Raw genomic sequence first — 22,319 nt, forward strand, 5'->3', positions numbered from 1 at the left:
TTCCAGATGAGACGCCTCCCTCCCTCCCTCCGCCCCTCTGATCCTCTTATCAGCGAGTAAGCGCCCAAGATGGACGTTGTAAACCAGGTAAGGCTTTTGGGGGAAAATCATCTAATTCAATGACGTTTTGCTCGGTCGCTTTTGTCCGTGTAATTTAGCTAATTTTTACGCTCGTGCGCTCAGTGAAATGTCTTTTTTTCTCACATGTATCTCGACCTTCTGGCTTTAACGCAGCTTTTCATCCCTTGGAGTCGAATTTGTGATTTATTCATTTAGGAAAAATAGCTCCAGTGTAAAGGTACGACAAAGCGTAACGTAATTGGACGTTTTTTCCACTCGTGATGCTGCAGTAGAGGTGATGGAGGAGCCCGCTGACAGCCCAGAAATGTGTAGGATGTCCAGAGAGCTCTGCAGCAATGACATTTAGCAAAAGGAAGGAGAGGAGGTAGCTTAGTATCTCCAGGGATTCTGCTAATTGATTTAGCTCGCTCACGTCTCAATTAGCCTGCTGTTGCTATGATAACAAACAGGAATGTGATTAATTTCAGAGGCCCTCGGTGAGTTTTTTAGCCGCAGTATTAGGCCTGAGACACGGCGCGAGGACGGGCTCGTGCATCTATCTGTATGGCCGCGGACGGCTCGTCTCCCTGATAGCTGTGTGGTTTTTGTGACAGAGCCAACAATAACGTGAAATTAGCTAATAATTCAGCTCTGTCAGACAGCTGGGGACACGACGTGTTTGAGCACATGCGTCATACGTTTAATACTGATGTTTGGCTCAGACACCACCGAGAAACACTGAGCCTCGGAGGGAGGAAAGCATCACTGCTGCTGATTTCAGTGCGGCCATTTATTGATGCACACAGGGACACACCGCCTTCTTTGCGGTGTCGCATTCACCTGCGCACAAATCCTCCCCCCTTTTCCTTTTATCTCGTCAATTACACAGATTCCGCGAGATTTTGACATAAAACATAAATGGCTGCTGTGAAGTGTGCAGTAAGAGAGCAGGGAAAACAGGCAGCTAATCAGCTTTGTCTAATTGTAATGCTGGCAGGAGCTCCCTCTCTGTCTCTCGCACGCGCATCTTGGCCTTTGAAGTCAGATTGACTCTCCTGTAGTTGTACAGCATCAGAGAGGTTCACAGAGAAACCAGCTGTGAGTCACTTTCTTCGCTGGCAGATATTTGCTTTGTGACCAACACCAGCAGGTGCCAGCACTAAACCTGTAGGCCTGCAGGCTGTGTATGAAACCGAGGTAATTAGGTAATTTTTGAATCAACACCATCAAATAATCACCATATTTACACCTAATGTGGTGAGAGAAGTCGCTTAACACAACCAGAGCAGGAGTCAAGGTGAAAATGTGGAAATAAATGCACTCATTCTCGTTTTTTCTTGTATTTTTTACAGTTGGTGGCCCAAGGGCAGTTCACAATAATCAAGCAGCCTCTGGGATTTATAAAAATTCTACAATGGGTAAGTCCTCTGCTTCATTTTTTTAAATAAATTAGAGCCAATTCAATGTTTAAAATACCAATTTAGCCAGTGCCAGTGCTGATACCAGTGTGTTTTCTCCACTTCTTTTACTTCCAGTGTGCCAACATTGGATTCAAACGACTTCCTTTAGTCACATTTTAGTCATTTTTAAAGAAATATTTCAGCATTTTTGAAGTTGGGCCATATGATTGCTCCTTTGGCCAGGAAGCTAGGCGATACAGCGTAACAGATGGGTACAGTTTCTCCAAGGAATTTAGTGAGTTCTTTTGTAAAACTGAAACATACATGAATATATTTTGATTTTGCGCAAAAGAAATCATGACTCCAGAGTGCCCCATGCACAGAGGCTGTAATCCTCAAAGTAGGGATCATTTATTTTCCTGCAGCTCACTCCCCACTCTTTCTGATTTATCCACTGTCCTGTGTACATTAAAGGTATAAAAGCCCCAAATTAATCCTTAAAAACTGAAATATGATTGGAAAAATCACATGGAACTGATGTAGTTCGCATTAAATAATGCTGCTGTGTCTCTTCTTACAGATACGTGACCTCTCGTCACATAGAGGTCATAGAGCTGCATGAGGCTTAATAATGGATGTGAATCTACAGTCTTAAGGGGCAAAAAGCCTCCCAGTTGGCTCATCTCTCATGGGGATTACCTGTCAATCATTTTCTGTACATCCTCCCCAGATTTATTACACTAAATCCACATTATTTCATCTAACTGCTCTCCTTACTGTATCAAATACAGCCTGGGTATGTTGGAGGATACCCTGATAGTGGTAACGGGACCCCAGCAGGCCTCAGCGGAATAAACAGGAAATGTTACGTCACAGTCAGAGTACCAGTAAATGTCAGCTCGCTGAGGAATATAATGACACTTTGTCAAATCCTTCTCAGAGGACGTGACCTCTGCATACTGATGCTGTTTATCACATCTGTCTTTGTATGTGCTCGGAGTGAACCGCCACATGATGGAGCCAGAAAACTAAACATGACTCTCAGCACCACGAATAGATCAGTAGTTTAGATTCTGCAAGTAAGTCCAGTTTTTCAATTCAAAGGCTTTAGATAAACAACACGTTCAGTTTGTCAAAGCTTCAAATTGCAAAATGATCAAATACTTGTACAATACAGGAAAACTGTGACTTTGGAATTTAACAAAACCACAAAATAAAGATGTAAAAAAATTTCTTTACAGAGCCATAATCGGCATTTAAAACATGAAAAATACCAAAACATGACACAGAGCATGGGTGCTGATGGCCTAGTGCAGTGGCTCCCATCCTCTTTTCCTTTAAGCCCCTCTACATGTATCTGAGGAGAGCTGAGCCCCTCAAGACCCTCAGGAAAAAAGTCACACATCAACACCAATCTTATTGGTTTCATTGATAAAAATGCCAAACAAAAGAAGCCTACATATGTTTTTACCACCAAACTTTTCAATAAGTGATGATTCTAGTCAGTTTGTGTAAGTCTAATTTTGACAACCTCTAAGCAGACAATGTCTGAGATCTACAATAGGCCTTGTGCAGGGGTCCAACCCAGCTTCTACTTGACGGATTGTTCAACCAAACTGAATTAAGATAAACTGTTTGGTCTAAAATTGCTAATATTTGTTTTTTTCCAAATTGTTTGCAGTTCATACCCTTTAAAGAGAGAAATCAGTTCCTATCCTCTATACCTCAGTGAGCCACAAGGGGGCGATTGAGATATTTTAGCTACATATTTCTGCTACAGCGAAGATTTGTTTCAACTCCACCAATCCTCCTTTTTTTGTTAAGTGAGCTCGTTCTCCTGGTTGCATATTCTTTATTAACGGCTGATTGTTGGATTTCAGTAAAACTCAGCAAACTTCAAGTAATTCCTGATAAAACTGCAACAGTCCTAACTGTTTTTTTAGCAGCTAAAAAACTAAATACTGTAACATATTTTTTCCTTCTCACATTTTCTGAATGCAATAATCTACTTGGGGCTGGATGGGAAGCTGTGGGGGGCCTGATGTGGCCCCTTGGGCTGCCATTTGATGCTCATTGCCCTATAGTTATCCCTGCATGCCCAATCCTCTAAGCCAGGGTCCCAAACTTCTCAGCCCACGACCCCCAAAATACCAGTGCCACAGCCAAAATCATCTTTAAAAAAGAAGGGTTTAGCTCAAGGGTCTTTTAATTTCTGCAACTAAATGGTTGCAGGACTTGAGCTCTAGTGATGTGACTACTCAAAACACTTTTTACACCTGCCCGTTCACTCCACATTCACACACTGATACGCATTTATTCACATTCACACACCACTGATGTAGCAGTGAAAGCAACTTAGTGTTAGGTGTGTCACTACATGAGCTGAGGATCGAACCCATGACCTTCTGGTTGAGTGACAATCAACTGTACTTCTCGAGGGGGGTCTTTCTTTTTATTAATCAGTAGTGCCGTCAACATTTTAGATTAATTGTGATTTTTTAATCATACAGGTGAAAAATTGGATTAAAAAATGCATGCTGATCAATCAACTCTGATGCTAGTCATACAACTGGCTAAAGTAGCTTTGTAGCTTTCGATTGGAGCACATTGAAATTCACTGCTCTTCATTTTTATCATTTCATGGATATAATCTATATTCAACAGATTATCATCCTAGATTGAGTAGTAAGTGGAGAATCCATCTCAACTTCTCCTGTCTTGTAGAGTTTTGATGCCGCTCAGAAATGTCTGTTCTGATTGTTTTGTTTCCATTAACTTTCGATAAAATCATGTAATCTTTCTCAAATTATCAATATATGTGATTAAATGCGATTAATTAATTACAAAGTCTATAATTAATCAGATAAATGTTTTTAATCAACTCACAGCAGTTATAACTAGACTTGAAGGGGTGTCATTAGGTTGCACTTAGCTTATAAATTGCACTCTTTCTACAATGCCTATAAAAGATAAGTAGGAAATGTGTATTTCCACTCATTAATTAATTTGGATTAGAGCAATTATGTGAATTAGCAACCACAGCGTCTTTTCCTGCAATCAATTAATCAATTCAAGAGGTCCTTTTTCTTTAATTTGTTGATTTTAAATTTATAATCTCTCCAGTTTTCCATTGGCCACACAAAATAGCTGATATAAAGGAATGAATCTGAGCTCTGGAGGCCATTTTCACTGTTTTGCCCCTTAAGGATTCACTGATTGAATTAATTACACTTGAAATAATTTGATAATACTGGATAATGAATGTATGCATATAGATGTGTGTTTGAGCATTTATAAATTAAGGATATCATCATAGAGTCACAGATATCCCAGTTGAACGTGTTGCCATGCACTCTGTTTGTCCTCTATCAGCAGCAGCAGCATGCTGGCAGTGAGGAGGCTGCAGGGTGAACAGTGGTGCCTCTCTACAGCTGGGGCTCCTCTGTTATGGGAATACGTCTTCTAATTACACATGCGGACCCCGCAGCCAACTAAGGGCCTCTGACATGTGTGCCTGTTCTTATGTTATGATGTGTTTAGCCCTTATGTGTTGTTATGAACTGGTTGTGGCTGGTTCTGGTTTGCAGTCATGCTAAAATCACTTCTAGAGCTGCAGTTTTTAGTAGAAATATTGATGAAAAAGAAGAGAATGGAGACTATTTAGATAATGCAGCATCATTGTGGTAATCTTTTAAGGAAATGCATGATTTTCATGCTCTTGATGATCACTTTAAGTGTGTTTCTTATCTGAACAAGATAAAGCTAAACTGAACATATTTAGGTTTTAGGTTGGTGCTTTGCCAAAATAAGCAAGAAAAGGAGGTCACCTTGGGATTTGGAAACTAATTAGAGGGTTTTCACAATTTTCAGACAAAATAAGTCACTTAAACAAGACATAGCTTCAAGATGAAGTTGTAAACCTAACTTGCAGGATCAATCTTTTAAATCTCAGCTCTGTTTCTGTTCTATAAATAGAAGCATATTTTGGGAGGGGTAGATGGAGTGGGGATGGAGGACAGTTTTTCCTAGCTCTGCATTAGCAGCCATAATTCTTCGCTACACCTCTGATCCTCACTATGAGACCACATTTTAACACAACCCAGATGCAAACGTGCGTGCCAAAAGCGGCTCTGACAGAGTCCCACACTGTAATGGGCTCTGCAGATATGCCAGCGAGCAGTCAGAGCAGGCATGAGTGTGCTGCATGACTCTGTAGTCCTTCCCTGGAGCTGTGAGTGTGCCAGCACCTCATCGCTGCCTCCGTGGGTCACAGCGAGCTCAACCACCAATCAGGAGGCCCGCTCGGGAGGCCAGGGCCCATGAATCATCTGTCAGTGCGTGGCTGCGTGCCTCCGCGTCAGACCTGGAGGAGGAGCCGCACGCTGCTGCTTTTTTTCTTGATTAATATGGGCATGCACGAGCAGCGAGACAGAGGGTAGAGAGAGATGAGTGAGGAGCCCTAGCAGCATGCAGGGAAGGAATGATCAGTGAAGTCAAACTGAACCCTTTTTTTTTGTTTGTTTGTTTCAGTGGGTATAAGGTGTGCTTTTAAGGAAACACAAAGCAGCATTTTGTCTGCAGGGTTTGTATCTCTGTGTTGGAATTAGAGACATGAAAGTAAATGGATTTGATCAGTTGGAGGCATTCGAGTGTGTGGGATGAGGAGGTGTGATACTGTGAATTTTAAAAGTCTGGCCTTGGATGATGAAAATTAGTTGTGAAAGCTTCTGAGCAGCATTTTTTTGACTGATTTCACCACCAATCTGTACGTGTGACTCATGTAGCTGTACCCACCCTCTCTCTCTCTCCGTCTCTGTCTCTGGGGAAGAGTGCTGACAAAGCCCAGATTTGATGGATGTTGGAAGACATTGAGTTCCCAAATAAAGCTGATGTGGAGCGCTACCCCTTGAGTACTCAAACAGCCCCCCCCCCATGCAGAATATCACTCTTATGTTGCATTTCATTTGCATTCAAATATCACTGTCTGACTCACTCCCTGCAAAAATAAAAAGGCTGTTTGTAAGAACATGAAGTAAGAGCCTTTTTCGCTCCCTAATGTGCGATCAAGGCTGCTGATTTTGTTGGAGCTGAGGGGATTTTGCTGTTCAGATACTGGTGACTCTGGGGTTATTACTCCAGGGCTTTACACAACTACAGTTTACGTCTGTGCTTTGTGCTTCTGGCTGCTAGAACTTAATATTTAGGGCATAAAAATAGACAGTTTTGTAAGTATTTCATTTCATCATACAATATTTACAAGGGTAGGGCTGTCAAAATTTCAGAAATTTTTCAATCCCATGTTTCAAAATGACAAAATCTCTGCTATCTAAATTAGTGCTGCATGATTGGTAATGATGTGCAGTTTATGGACAATATTTCAATTATGATATAATGCTTTAATGGTATCATGAGTTTTCTTGCAAGTAAAATGCAAAGATAATGATGGTTAAGTGTGTATTTCTCAACTCAAAACATGCAAATATCAAGTAGCATTGAAAAAAATGCAAAACCTGAAGTTTTTACACTGCTGTTTTCAAAATAACGCAATATTTTCCAAATATAAAAGTTTTCCTTTGGTTGAAAATAAAGGTACTTGTAAAGTTGAAGTTAAGTAGAACACGGCCATGCAAATTAAATAGTCACGTGCAGACTGATGTTGAAAGGATTTTTTTAAACATTACTTTGATTTCAGCATAAATCTCACCAAATGACCATGATTTTATTTAAGATTCAACTACTCTTTTCATATATCTTTTTATAAAAGGAGAAAATATACAATTTTAAATCATTTTAAGATAGTCTTTGTTTTTTGGAAGACCCCTGGAGTCCTCTCTCAGAGTCTCACCATCCTCAAGGGGGTCTCGATCCTCAGGTTGAGAACCACTGCCTTCAAGTATCAATTTTTTAAGACAAAGTTTGGGGCTTTCTGGGGACCAAAGATCTCAGGGTTGCTGCTCTGACTTTATCTAAACTAGATGTCTTTTAAAAAAAAGATATGCTTAGACACATAAGATAAGATAAAATATTCCTTTATTACTCCCACAAGGGGAAATTCCAGTTGTACATGATGTACAACAATACATGAAAAATATAAAAAATCAAGAGGATCTGTTTATTTTTAGAAAGAAAATTGATTTTTTTAGATTATAAAGTTGTATATTTACAATACACCAAACCCAGAATTTCTGTGTATGAAATTAAAAAAAAAATCAAAGGTACTTGTTGTAAATTTTGACTTAAAACTCCAAAATTTCAAGATATTAAAGTCATTAATTTATGAAATTGTCTAGTCAAAAATATACGAGAAACAAAAGTGATAATCAGAGTTGAAAGAAACGTCTCTGCTGGAGGGGGGTAGCTTTTCTTAGATATGAGTAGGGGGCCCTAAGGAAAATGGTTGGGAACCACAGTCTTAGGACTCCTTTCTTTGTTTCCAAGGCATCAAACAAATATTGATCATAACGGGTTTTACTGGCGCGCCAGTAGTCAAGTGGGGCGCGCCGGTAGTCGAGTGGTTAAGGCGCACGCCATATGCACAGGCGACCCAGGTTCAAATCCGGTCTGTGGCAACATCTCCCTTATGTCTCTCCCTGCTCCCTCCCCCGTCTCCGAGTCCATCCACTGTCCTATCAAATAAAGGCCAAAAATAAATCTTTAAAAAAAAAGATAACTGGTTTTACTGGTATCATGTCAAAGTCTGAACTACCCTATACTAGAATCATTTAAGTGACCAAAACCTATCTGTGTTAAAGGACAACATCTTACTGCAAATGTATGACCATAAATCACATAATTTATGATAAATTGTAGTACAAAATACAAAATAATACAAATCTGAACACACAATGGCCATTTGACAAGCTCAAAATTCTTATTAAATATCTGAATGTTTTTTTCTTAGATTTAAGACACAACGATCTTCACAACTCTCCACCAAATCAGGCTCTACAGTCGGTTCTTTTACTCCACTTCACAGAGACAGACAGGCTGTGGGAGAAAATCAGTATCAGACACACCGTTTGTGTCGATCGTGTATCTTCTCGGCACAGAAGAGCTGACAAAATGTCCAGCATGCCAGCAGGGCTAGAAACCGTCTTCTGCCTCCTCGCTGTTCCACGCTGCCAGCAGTGTTACCATGGCACCTAACACTTAGTGTGACACCATTTCTTTTCACAGTCTGACTGGCTCTCCATCTCATCCCCCTCTTCATCACTCCTCCTTCAGCTCATCTATCACCATAAAAGAACCACTCTTGAGTGTGGTATGTGCCACCAATCCATATGTAGTCCTTCCCTTGCTCCTGGTTACAGCTAGTTTTATGCTAGTGTCGTGGTTCTAGGGAGGAGACAGTTGGTCTGATTGACACATTGGTCCAGACTGAATTATCTCAAGAACTATTATATTGGTTGGATTTTCTTTTTTCCTTGGGGACAAATGTGACTGACATGGTGGTTCTGTAACTTTTCCCTCAGGCTGAAGCTCACACTGAAGGTTCAAGCTGGTTGGTTTTAATGACTTAACATTGATCTTATGAGTCTCTGCTTCATGAAGCCATAGGTGCTGCTCCAGGTACGCCATGCTCCTTAGTTTTAATGTCAACTCTAAAGTTGACCGTAGGTGTGATTGTTTGTCTTATATGACAGCTGTGCAATTGAGGGTGCTCCCCACCTCAGCACGTCCAGTGACAGCGAAGATCAGCTTCAGCCTCCCAAGACCCTCAACAGGATAAATCTTTTAGAAAATGGATGCAGATTATAAAAAACGCAGACTTATAAAACTAATAAAAACAAAACAGCCTGAGTGTTTAGTGCTGATTGAAAATGCTGCTCAGCGTTTTTAGCACTGCCATTGTTTGCAACCTCTAGGAATGAAAAAGAGTTCATGTTTCTGCACAGTTTTATACTAAAAGGGTGAGAGCTGATTACTAGGGATGCACAGTATTGGATTTTTGTTGATATCCATTATGCAGACATTCACAAACTGATTTTAGTCAAAGTCAGTATTGGTACTGATATTGAAATATAGTCAGAATGCACAATTTAAAGTTTGAGGATGAGCAAATGAACAAATTTGAGTTCTTCAAAAGACCTTAAAGTGTAAGGAATGATGATGAAGAAAAAAAAAGGACGTCAGCTGACATAGGTCTGTTGGTCCATCATACCGATAATATCGTGTGTCCTCTCTGATCACTGTACAAAGAATAAAAAAACATGCCACGTTGCCTGCTAAAATAAGTATCCAGCTCCTTTCTCTATATGGACTCATAGAGCTCTGGCAGAGCGCCAGAATCTAGCTATTATTGTGCCAGTCATAATTAGAGCTGGCAAGTTTTAATTTCCAATCATGATTCTGCCTACCATGATCATACAAACAAGATTAGCAAGATTTAATGATGACTGTGCCACATGCTCTGTTACGCTCACTTTTTCCTGAGGTTTTGTCATGTGTGGTACATTTTTGTTATTACTTATAGTTTTGGCCAAAAAAGTAAATCACAGTTATTTATTTATTCGTTTGCATATATTATTATTAGGGCTGTTAAAAGATAACATTTTTTAATCCTGCCAAATCTCAGAATTCCTGTAGTTAATTGTAATTAATCGCATCCTTTCATCTGATGCCAGGATTCCACAATTTTTCATTTAAACTTTTTTTTCTACTGTCTGAAACTAAAGGTAGTTGACTTCCTGTTTGTATACAGAGATGCTTTTGTAGGTAGATTGAAGATTATGACAAACCAAACCACAGAAAAAAGAACTTGTTATGGATTGAAACAGAAATAAGGGGATAGTAAAAAGTTAAATGTTTCATAATATAATGTGAAATGACTGTTGAGCTGTCTGTGATTTTTAAATGTGAAATGAGACATTAAATGAGTCAAAATGTATTGAATGGGACAATAAAGCATCCAGTCAACTCTTTAGTTAATCACGGTTAATGCAAATAATGACAGCCCTATTTCTTCTGTTTAGAGTTTTTCACCAAATAATTTTTGTGACTCTTTGTTCAAAGCATTTCAAAAGTTAAAGTGTTTGATACTGTTTCAAGGTCGATACATGCATGTCATAAAATCAACAAGTTTAATAATCGAGATCTTAATATCAATAAAAATATTCAACATTGTTATTGCTAGCTCCTCCTGGGGGATCCTGGGATGTTCCCAGGCAAGAGGGGGTATACAGTCCTTCTTGTGAGTTCTGGGTCCACCCTGGGGTCTCCTCTCAGCAGAACTTGCTCAAAAGACTTATCAGCTATATAAGCCACCTCAGCTGGCTCCTTTTGATACAGAGGAGCAGTGATATTACTGTGCTTTTATTACAAATATACAACAGTTCCAACTAAGCATTCTGATTGGACAAGAGGTATTCCATGAATTGATATAAAGGACAACATCACTGGGACATTGCATAACTACGCCTCAGCCAGGTATTCTGAATACAGCAAGTTAACATTACAGCAAATAGAGTTATCCTGATTGATCTAGCTGTTACCTTTAAAACAGACTCTTTTTCTCATTTTCTCTTTTTATGCTGTTATATAAAAGCAACATCACACTTGAGGACTGAATATCAGCGCTGCTGTGATTATATTTGGCACTCAGCTTGCAACCTCATACAACCAAATCAAAGCTGTGCTAATATTCAGTAAATCTCTTCCTGTTGTGTTAGCTTTCTTGATTAATTACACATACTTTAGAGCACATATGACATGCCCTGTGTGCTTTATATTCATCATTACTGAGTATCTTTGTTCCAAAAATCCATCGGTTTAGTAAAGTAGACTCACTGGCCACTTCATTAGGTACGCCTGTTTAATGCCAGTTTGTAATTAGCCAATCACATGACAGCAACCAATGCCTTTATGCATGTAGATACGGTCAAGACAATGTGCTGAAGTTCAAACTGAGAATCAGGAAGGAGAATTGACTCTGAATGTGCCATGGTTGTTTACGCGCACGCACAACCATCTTTAGGGTTTATAGAAAGTTAGGGGAAAAAGAGAAAATATTCAGTGAGCAGCAGTTCTCTGGGCTGTTCAAGGCTGAATTTGGAGGAGAACGTATAGGCTGGCATTGATAGAAAGGAAACAGTAACACAAATTAGCACTCACTACCACCTAGTAATTCAAAAGAGCATCTCTGAACATGCAATAGGTTGTACCTTGAAGCAGACGCGCTACAGCAGCACACCACACTACACTAGCTGTCATTTCTGTTAGAAAAGATCAGGAAACTGAGGTTGCAAGTCACACAAACTCATTAAAGTTGAGCAATAGAAGATTTGAGAAACATTACCTAATAAGCATGGCTAATAAGTCTTGATTTTTGCTGATATTTAAATGAAAGAATCACCTTTCTTCCTCATTCTGAAGCTCGATTTGAACTTCAGCAGATCATCTTGACCATGTCTACATGCTTAAATGCACTGGTTGCTGCAGTGTGATTGGCTTATTAGATATCCACCTTAATGAGCAGTTAAACAGGTGTACCTAATGAAGTGGTCAGTGCATGTATATGCATCTTAAAAAAAGGTTCACGATGATTTAAATCTAATGTTTTGCTCCCCCAGCTGAACACTACTGATTGAGTGATCAACAGGTGTGACTCGTTGAAAGTATTTCCAAATGATGGGGCTGTTGTAAAGCAGTTTCTGTGGCTTGGATTATCTCCCAATAAAAACATCTCCCCTTGTTAGCATTTCCTTTCCCTTCCACATATGTCCTAAAATAAAAAAGAGAGTTCACAGTGTACATTTGAGGCATTGTCGTCACCATATCGATCCCCTCTCATGAAATCAGGCCTTCAAACTGTCTCTGAGGGATGATGAAAACATGTTGTGGCCACTAGGAGCTCTAAAACCATTTAATAGTCTTGAAAACAGAAGTGGTCGGTGATGCAGTCAAGCAGGAAACAGAGTAAAACTGATGGCGTGTATCTTTAAGGATAAAATAACCCACAATGCACACTGAGAGAAGGATTGTGCCAACACTGCAGTTGTTATATATTGCACATGCTGTTGCTATTGATTAATTGCACAGCTGCTGCAGCACTACATCCTGTTATTCTGTTTGGGTTTACAGGGAAAGCGCTTTAAGACACTGCTAACATTTTCCGAGTATATTTTATATCTTATATATATATATTACATAAAAAGAAGACACAGTTTGAAAGGATCTTCCTGGTTGACACATGCAGCCATAAAAAAAGGAAACATTTTTTGTTTTAATCTTGAACCCAGCAGCTCTACTGCAGATGGCAAATGATTTTCCCCATGCTTTAATTATATAATTATCTGTTGTTTACCAGCAGTCTCCTCTCACTCCTCTCCCTCTGTTATGCTGCCACTTTCCTCACATCCAGTCTTTGTATTGTGTTATTAAAACCTGATAATTAGCAAACAAAGGGAGGGGGAGGTGCAGGGAGAGGACACTGGAGGAAAAAATGTGCAGAAACAGATCCGTGTGAGTATAGTGAACACAATGAGGCCCGTTTTGGACAGCAGGTGTGTGTAAATCCAACAAACGAGCCTCAGACTCACAACAACTACAAGATTACAGTAAATAGTTTAGTGTGTTGGTGCCTGCGGCGGATGGACCGTACTACAAGCTCACGTGTGTGGGTGTGGCCCCGTGTGGGTGTTGTGACTGGCTCTGCAGAGTACTTGGTGACAGATGGTAGAGCACCTCAGTCAGATTAATTGTTGGATTGTCCGTCCAATCGGATCTGGCCGGCAGCGTAGGGAGGGTGTGGTAAAAATAGTCTGACTCGCCTAATCTGATGTGTGTGTGAGAGAGTGCGTGAGATTATCTCTGCGCATGTCCGTTTGTGGCCCTGACGTGACTCTAAGTGTGAGCTGCAGCAGGACTGAGCTGTTTGACACTTTAAGACTTTAGAGCGTTTCACAATCTCGTTTGAAAACACAAAACATACCATGACACATCCACCCAAAAGCAGCCTATTGTGATACTAAAATGTGGAGCCCTCCCTTCATAGCCTGACGACAACACTGCATTGATTTGCACTTTATGTGCATTTTTCAGCAGCTGTAATTGGTGAAAGCACTGTCTGCAGTGTTAATAAAGCTGTCACCTGTTTTACAAAACTGCAGTATGTGTTGAAATTATCCTGTTATTTCTAAAATTTGACTGTCAGGTGTAAAAATGTCGCTGAATAATTTTCTTTATCTTCTTTTCATCTTTTCTTGCAGATCTTTGCAATCTTCGCCTTTTCGACATGTGGCAGTTACTCCGGCATGTTCAAGATGAGCGTGGAGTGTAAAGACCGGTCGGAGAGTGACCTACACATAGAAGTACAATTCGAATATCCCTTCAGGTATGTCGGTTCAAGTCTGCAGCAGGAATTTAAAAATTTCTTCTCTCCAACCTACTTGAACTTATTTCATACTATTGGTCGTCGTTGCGGTACCTCAGTGCCCTGTATGGTCAAAAGTATTTTTAGCCACTGCTAACCATTGCATTCAAATACATGTGCTTTAATATGAAGCTGGCTCCACTATCCTTTTAAGGCTTTCCACAAAATTTTGCAGTGTTTTTCAGGCCATGGAAACTCATTCCATGAGGCTCCAACTTGATAGTTTTGTGCTTATACTAATGCACCATGTACCTTAGCAGTCATTGACCTCGCTCTGTGATTTTACTGATCTTCTGCTTCGTGGCAGAGTTGCTGTTGTTCCTAAACGCTTCAACTTTCCAATATGCAGTTGACCGTGGTATATCCAGCAGGGATGAAACTCCACAAATTGTCTTATTGCAAAGGTGGCATCTATCACAGTGCTGTGCTTGAAGTCACTGAGCTCTTCAAAACGGCCCATTTTGTATCACAAATGTTTGCAGATGGAGACTGCATGGGTAGGTGCTTGATTTTATACACCTGTGGCAACGGGTCTGTTGAAACACCTGATTTCAAAGATAAACTTGTCAGCCTTTATAGAGAGATTTAATCCATAGTTTGTGCATTTGGTTGCAAGGCTAACATCGATGCTTTTTCATGACACTTTCTGGGCCAACAATTAAAGGATATTAGCAAAGTTCTCCCTCTATGCAGATGACACCCAAACCTATTTTCACACAAAATTGGACATTTATTTGCCAATCTTTTTTACTGTTTTGAATTACTTAAGTTTCTGCTGTTAACATCCCACAATCTAACTGCCCAGAGGTTAAGATTTTTTAACTTGGATGTATCTTATAGCAGAAAACAGCTTTAACTTTTGACCCCAAATTGTAACAGTGCCTTGCACTTTTAGCTGCACATTTTACTGGACTTTAAAGATGTATTTATACATATATCTACAACAGAGGCTGAGGTTAAGGGGAGAGGATTGATAACCCTGTCAAAACTTTGACCTAATATGAAGGTAGAGCAGATGGCTGATTAGTTTAACTCAGTCTAAGTGCTGGAAACAGTGGGAAACAGCACAGTATCAGAAACTCATTATTAAAGAAAAGTTATTTTTGAACTCTTATGTTCTTATTGATACAGGACAGTTGATAGAGTAGTACATTTGGAGGAGAGAGTGGGGAATGACATGAGACAAAGATGCCATCAGTCAGAGTGGAACCCTGGCCTGCCCACTCCCAGCTTCTGTAAATGAGGCAACCAGCCAAACAGCTTGACCAGCCCTGTGAATTACTATCTCTTTGGCAGGACTCCCTGTTGTTAAACTGTTATTACTTTTGAATTAAGGGGCCTCTGAGGTGTTGTGGTTTTTATTACCTTTGGACCAAGCTGTTTCCCTATAATGCTGAGCTAAGCTAATGAGTCCTTGATTTAGCTACAAATATAATTGATTGATGTGAGGAGTAAGATAGAATTAGGTATAATTTATGGTCCCCAATAGTAAACTAAGCTTGGGTAATATTCCTACATACAGCTGCAATGACAGGGTGGTTGCTTTGTTTTTACACAGACTTGATCACATCTGCCTCTTTGTTTGCTGTTTTTACATTGCTGTGTTTGTGTCTCAGGCTCCATCAGGTTTACTTTGATGCTCCCACCTGTAAGGGAGGGAACCCTGAACGTCTCTTCCTCGTGGGTGATTACTCTTCCTCAGCTGAGTTCTTTGTCACCATCGGTGTCTTCTCGTTCCTCTACTCTATGGCAGCCCTCTCTGTATACTGTTTCATACTGGAGAAGTACCGTGAAAACTGCAAGGGGCCTCAGATCGTGAGTTTGGTTTATTTTCTCTTCACATTTCCTACATTTTGTGTTAGAATTGATACCTACCTTCTGTTTTCTTGTCATAAAAATGATCAAATTGTCTCTCTGATTCCCAGGACTTTGTGGTAACGGCGGTATTTGCCTTCATGTGGCTGGTATCCTCATGTGCTTGGGCTAAAGGTTTGTCGGATGTGAAAACAGCCACCGATCCAGAGAAGGTCATCACTCTCATCTCAGCCTGTGATGAAGAGGGGAACCGCTGCCGTGAGGTCTTTGACCCCAAGGTCTCCGGACTCAACACCTCTGTGGTAGGTCATGAATAATCAGACTTGAATAAAACAACACAAATAAGATTCAGTGATATACAACCCAAATACCAAAAAAGTCTCATAAACTCATATTTCATTCACAATACAATGTAAACAACATATCATATGTTGGAAAATATTAGCTTATTTTGAATTTGATCTAAAAAAGAAAGTAGGGTTAGGGCCATGTTTACCATCGTGTAGCATCCCCTCTTTTTTTTTGACAATAATCTTTGAAAATCTGGGAAGTGTGGAGACCTGTTGCTGGAGGAATGTTGTCCCATTCTTGTCTGATGTAAGGTTCTAGCGGCTCAACAGTCCCTGGATCTTCTTTGCTGGACTTTTAATGATGTACCAGATGTTTTCTATTGGTGAAAGGTCTGGACTGCAGGCGGGCCAGTTCAGCCCCCAGACTCTTCTACTGCGATGCCATGTTGTTGTAATGCATGTGGTTGCATGAAGGTTTAGTATATTCTTGTAGATAAATGCAAGGCCTTCCCTGAAAGAGATATTGTCTGAATGGGAGTATATGTTGCTCTAAATCCTCTGCATTCTTTTCAAAATTGGTAGTGCCTTCCCGCATATGACTACAGAACAGTTTTCCATTTTGCCATTTTAAATGAGCCCAGAGAAGAGGCAGCATTTCTGGCTTCTTCATTACATGATACTGTTTTAACTTGCATTTGTGGATGGCACGGTGAACTGTGTGGACAGACAACGATTTCTGGAAGAGTTCCTGAGCCCATGCATTGATTTCCAGTACATAATCATGTCTGTTTTTAATGCTTGCTGCCTGAGGGCCAGAAGATCATGAGATGTCAATATTGACCTTCAGCCTTGTCTCTTGCTTACAAAGATTTCTCCGAGTCTTTTGATGAAGTTATGTACTGTGGATGGTGGGATATTCAAAGTTTTTGCAATTTTATATTAAGGAACATTTTTCTGAAAGTGTTCCACAATTTTTAGAGACAATTTTTTTACAGATTGGTGAAACTCTGAACACCTTTACTTCTGAGAGACTCTGCCTCTCTAAAATGCTCCGTTTATGCCCAGTCATGTTACTGACCTGTTGCCAATTCACCAAATTAGTTGCAAAATGCTCTTCCAGCTGTTTTTCATCAGTAATCCTTTCTTTTCCAGCCTTTTGTTGCCCCGATGTGTTGCTACCATCAAATTCAAAATGACCCAATATTTTCTTGAAATGGTAAAATGTCTCAATTTCAACCCTTGATATGTTATTTTCTACTGTGAATAAAATACGAGTTTATGAGATTTGCATATCATTGCATTCTATTTTTATTTACATTTAACACATTGTCCCAGTTTCTTTGGAATTGGGGTTTCAAGAACAGATAAATAAAAAAATACCCTATCCTCACCTTTTCAGGCTTTCGGCTTCATCAACGTGATCCTGTGGATAGGAAACCTGTGGTTCGTCTTCAAGGAGACCGGCTGGATGGCTGCCTTCGCTGGAACATACGTGCCATCGCAGGAGAAGCAGCCTGCCCCCGATTCCTTTGGCCAGGCAGGATACGGCCAGCAGGACCCCTACGCCGGCTCCCAGGGAGGCTACCAGCCAGAGTACGGCCAGCAGGGAGGCTACAATGAGGACGGAGGGTACAGCCAGGGCTATGAGCAGCAGCCCACCTCCTACTCCAATCAAATGTGAGCCTGTCCAGCCAAACCACCGCTGAGGGATGGTGAGTGTTTGAACACAGTCATGGTATGTTGTTGAGGTACCTTTATCATCTGATCACTTAATCTATAGATAATTGGGTATCTATGAGGACAAAAATGATAGGCTTTTCATGGCATGACAAGTATGACGTCGTCCAAGTTAGCCAAATGAAGTGCCCATCCTCCATAGTGACAGTCTTAATGGCTCATATAGGCAGGATGAACAACTACAATAGCTAATGAGTCTTAATGTCGATGACCTTCAAAAAAACAGACCCTATTTACATTTTAGTAAAGAATTTTAAACCATTTCTGTCATTGACACAACTTGTGTTTATGTCCAGTGGTAAACTTGACACAGGCATGTCTGTGTTTCATCATAACTTTGTTGTCGTAGACCTCAGAGAGCCTGTTTAGCTCTGTGAACTCACTTACTCCATTTGCCCTTGAGTTCTTACTTCTGAGTTGTGACAGTCTTAGAAGTATGGGAAAAAGTGCTTTTTGGTGTGGTGCTTGAAGGCTTTAGAGCGCTCTGATTTACTACTACTACTACTACTGCTGCTGCTGCATTTAGTCCTCAAAGGTTTTGTCTAGACAGCCTTTAAGTGCCAGTAAGATACATGAACTTTAAAGTGGAAAGAAACACAGAAGTTTAATGATGCAAGTCTAATCTTGACTGTCACTGTGACTGGCCTTTTGCATCCAAGCTGTTCCTGATTGGTTGTTACGGCCTGTGCACACAGAGTTTAAAAAGCTATCCAATGTTCCTGCATTCTTTTGGATCAGCCCTTGTCTTTTAGATCAGTGGCTGATTGGGCATCAGGACCCACCACCTTGTGAGAAATCACGATCCAAATTTGAAAAAATGTTAAACCACTCAAATTTATTTCTTAGAAATTTCCCAGTTTTTTACTCTGAATGGAACAAAGCGTGGCTGAACAAAGAGAAAGGATAACAAACATGTTTAAAAGCACATAATTAATGTCGGGTAATGCACACTAACATTCTTTTTTACTCCATTTTCTCAAGACAGCATGGGAATTTCTTGAGAAATTTTCTCATTTTCCTCGGAAAAACATATTTTTATGCGTGACAAAGAAGATAAATGAGTTGAAACCCTGGGTAAAGGACTGAAATTTACTTGTAGTTTGTGGAAAACCTTAACAAATGTGTGCAGTGATGTCCGCTGAGGGCTTCTGTACAACATGGAGTTTTTCCACATTTTTTTTTTTTTTTTTTCCTGGCACAAAATTGTGACCTAGTGTAAACAGATCTTGGACCACTTATGAACTCTGTGGATTTTAACCATGGACCATGATATTTGAAGTAAAACAGGATATTGTGCCCTACCAAAAGGACAAGTGCTCAGTGAAGAAATGCCTAAACCGAGTTACGCCCTTTAAGTTGACCCCCAAAAATCAACCATGCAGACCAATGGCAGCAAAAAGCAAGCAGTGGGAACCTTAACTTTATTCTTTTTTTTTTCTTTTCAAATTGGATTATAATTGAAAAATGGAAAAACATACTCATGATCAGTGATGAGGTCTGAATAGGATCTCTCATCTTTTGCTTTAGTTATTTGTGATTTTATTTCTGCTTTTGTCAGTTTCCCAGGAACATTAACAACAGGCTCAGACCTAAATACCTTTGAAAGCTTCCATCCAAACAAGCACACACAACAACAATCATGCTATGCTATATGCATAGTTTCTATTTTTCCATAGACATCATGCTGATATAATTTATAGACCACTGTTTACCATTTTGACAAAATTTAAACCACATTCCACTTAATTAAAAACCGCCTCAGCTGCCATCTTTGTTGTTTACAAAAATGCTTCAACAGCTCTTAAACTGGCTCCGGATGAACGGTTCTGATTGGCTGCTCATGAGTCAGACAAGACGGGGATCTGTTTGAAGTGAAAGGAGACCTGAGGCGCCTGAGAAAGCAAATAAAACATGAGCTTGCACATCCTGCGCTTATTTAACCATGAATATTTAATATAAGGGAGGATAAAAGAAGATTTAAAGCAGAGGTGTCCAAACTTTTCTCAAAGGAAACTACAAGGATGACTGGGTCATTCTGAGAAACTATATCTAGTGTATACTAGTGAATTAAATGTAGTAAAACCAATCCAATGATAGGTTAAGTGAGTATGCTTAAAACATCCTACATCACAGCTATCTATTAATGAATGACAAGGTAAATAGCCAATCATTATTAAGGATTTTAGGATGCCTTATCAGCTTTCAGGGAGCCCTTGTGAGGATGAAAAATGACATTCAGGTCAACAGAGAGGGGAGGCGCTGATGACTCTTCTTTCCAAATCAAACACAAAACAAGAGCAAACTGAACAAAGTCAGACTTCCTAGGAGCGTCGCTGCTTAATGATAAGTGCAATCATCGAGACGGAGCTGTTAACGAAGCAAATGTTAATGCTGCTATTTACAGCCATAATCCTTCTATTTTTATTCATCAGGGCATTTTGAATGAAGACATCATTATTGGTTTGGTTGTTAATATGTTTACCATCAACTTTAATGGCTCAATTAAGTCATTAAAAAGAATGTCATTGAATCTTCTTGTCAAAATGTTTGTTTACAGAACAAACACATTAGCACAAACATGACTCACCAGACTGACTGTTCAGCTTATCTACGACATGGGACATGTTTTACATCCACCCGGGCAACAGCACATAGTCTGTTTAGAAATGCTGAACCTTTGATTTGATTTGGTTTACTGGACTCATTTTTCTGTCACATTTGTTACAGACCAATCAGGGCAAAAAACATATGACCTGGGGAGTAATGGTCCATGACCATAGCCAGCTTTTTTTTTTCACTGATAGGGCTTTTTTAAAATTCAAAACTAGTGTAGTCCAATGTTCTAAGCACTCAGCCTCAGCTGTTTTTGTCACCATGTTTAAAGTGCCCTCAGTTGAAAAACATTCAACTTTCTCCCTCACTTGTCAATCAAAATCAAGAATGGGTGGGACTTCTGAAGGGAAACTGGTCTGACTCTTCTTTTTTCGTCTTTTGTTGAGTGTAGTTTTCAGGTGTGCAGCTGCTGTTTTTCAGGACAAAATGTCTTTACATTGTCTGCATGTCTTCTGTGGCATATTTCTTTAATAAATAGAAATATGAAGCACAAAGAGCTATTTCAAAATGTTACAGATTCTGAAGAGGAAAGCAGGATTCAGCTTTTGTAATGTATCAAGCATTCAACTGCATTTCTTGTGTCTGTTAGAGCTAAAAAAAGCCAGCTACAGGCTTTTGTAGCACACAGGACCTAAGCTACAGCATGAGCTACAGCATGAGCTCTACGTCAACTTAATGAATTAATGTTTTACGAAGCGTATATTCATTGTTCACAATCACTCTTGCCCAGGCTGTTCTGTAGAAGAGTTCAAATGTCTTCCCTAAGAAGATTTAAGTGCCATTCTTTGCTCTTCTTTGTCCTGGTCTGATAAAACTGCTGCTAAAGCTAAATCCAAGCTACTTGCTCCACTTGTACCAGCTTGCAGTTCAATTAAACCCCACCTGTTGCGACCGCCTCCTTCTACCCAAGTTGCACTGATTGGACAGGTTATTCCTTGGCAGGGAAATTTAAAGGTCAGCTATTATTCAAAATAAACTTTATCAGGCTTTTCCAGCAAAAAAATATGTGCCCCTGGCTGGCCAACAATCCCCCCAAGAATCAGAACCACCACCCCCTCTCTCCACCTTTCAGAAAATGTGTACTGAAACAAGCCATTCTCAGATTTCATGATGCACTTCTCATGATGTCATGCACTGCACCTGGAGTCAGAAAGCTCATTAACATTGAGAGCCACAGACACAGAAACAGCTCATTCATTTGAACAACTTGTATAACTTTTTTAAAGCATAAACCACATAAACCATCTTCATTTTAAGTGTTTTTGTCGTCTTTTTGGTTATGACAAACTTGGAAGGCATTTAAAAAGTGTCGATATCAGCTTGTAAGATACCATATTTGATGAGCATTAGCTTTCCTTCTACCTTCAACAAATGTTTGCTGTTTGTTTAATAATTTCCCTCCTTCTCTTTCTCTCTCTCTCTTCTCCACCTTTCTCCACTCAGGGTGACCTCGTCATTTCGGAGGGTGGCTCTCGACGACCACCTGCATTTTCACACTCCTCTGTGTGTCTGTTTGTGTATCTGTGAGTTGACAGGCGGAGGGAGGGAGGGAGGCATGGAGGGCAAAAACTGGTGGGGGGTCCTGGGGAGGGGTGGGGAACCCACCTGGGGAGCGGGATTTTCGGGGAGGGGTGGGGGGTAATATGGGGGATATGGGTCTTTGCTGTTACATGATGTTTATTCTCGTGATGTATTTAACTGTAGAAGACAACAGAGGATTGTCTGTTTGGTTATACGAGAAAAACTTGAATACAAATACCAAAACATTCGTTGACGAACATTTAAGAGAAATCTTGTAATGGAAAAGACTTACATTTATGGAAAAAATTGTAGTAATCTTTAACTTGGGAGAATGTATTTGTCTGTGCTGTGTAAATATTAACATGCTGATATATATGATTCTATGTACACAGTTGAATAATTGTGCACTCCATATAAGTTGTTATACAACAAATGTTGAGCACAGAGTTATTCAATTGCATTTACTTTGGTTCTGTTTAGGAGCTCACATAGTTTGGCCCTTGCCCATCATTT

General features: G+C 40.0%; 1 protein-coding gene across 1 annotated transcript; it reads left to right on the forward strand.

The window, feature by feature from the left end:
* On the forward strand, window positions 1-21,849 carry sypb (synaptophysin b). Its single transcript, XM_041799883.1, has 7 exons — window positions 1-87; window positions 1,413-1,478; window positions 13,667-13,791; window positions 15,447-15,645; window positions 15,756-15,947; window positions 17,335-17,647; window positions 21,729-21,849. Exons 1-6 carry the CDS (start codon window positions 70-72, stop codon window positions 17,614-17,616), a joined length of 882 nt encoding a protein of 293 aa, XP_041655817.1. The 5' UTR covers window positions 1-69; the 3' UTR covers window positions 17,617-17,647; window positions 21,729-21,849.
* The last annotated feature ends 470 nt before the right edge of the window (window positions 21,850-22,319 follow it).

The sequence above is a fragment of the Cheilinus undulatus genome, linkage group 11 (genome assembly GCF_018320785.1).
Source record: "Cheilinus undulatus linkage group 11, ASM1832078v1, whole genome shotgun sequence".
Lineage (NCBI taxonomy): Eukaryota > Metazoa > Chordata > Actinopteri > Labriformes > Labridae > Cheilinus > Cheilinus undulatus.

Coding starts and splice junctions, on each gene's coding strand:
- sypb (XM_041799883.1), top strand. Junction 13,792..15,446: donor CAATTCGAATATCCCTTCAG/GTATGTCGGTTC, acceptor TTTGTGTCTCAG/GCTCCATCAGGTTTACTTTG. Junction 15,646..15,755: donor ACTGCAAGGGGCCTCAGATC/GTGAGTTTGGTT, acceptor TCTGATTCCCAG/GACTTTGTGGTAACGGCGGT.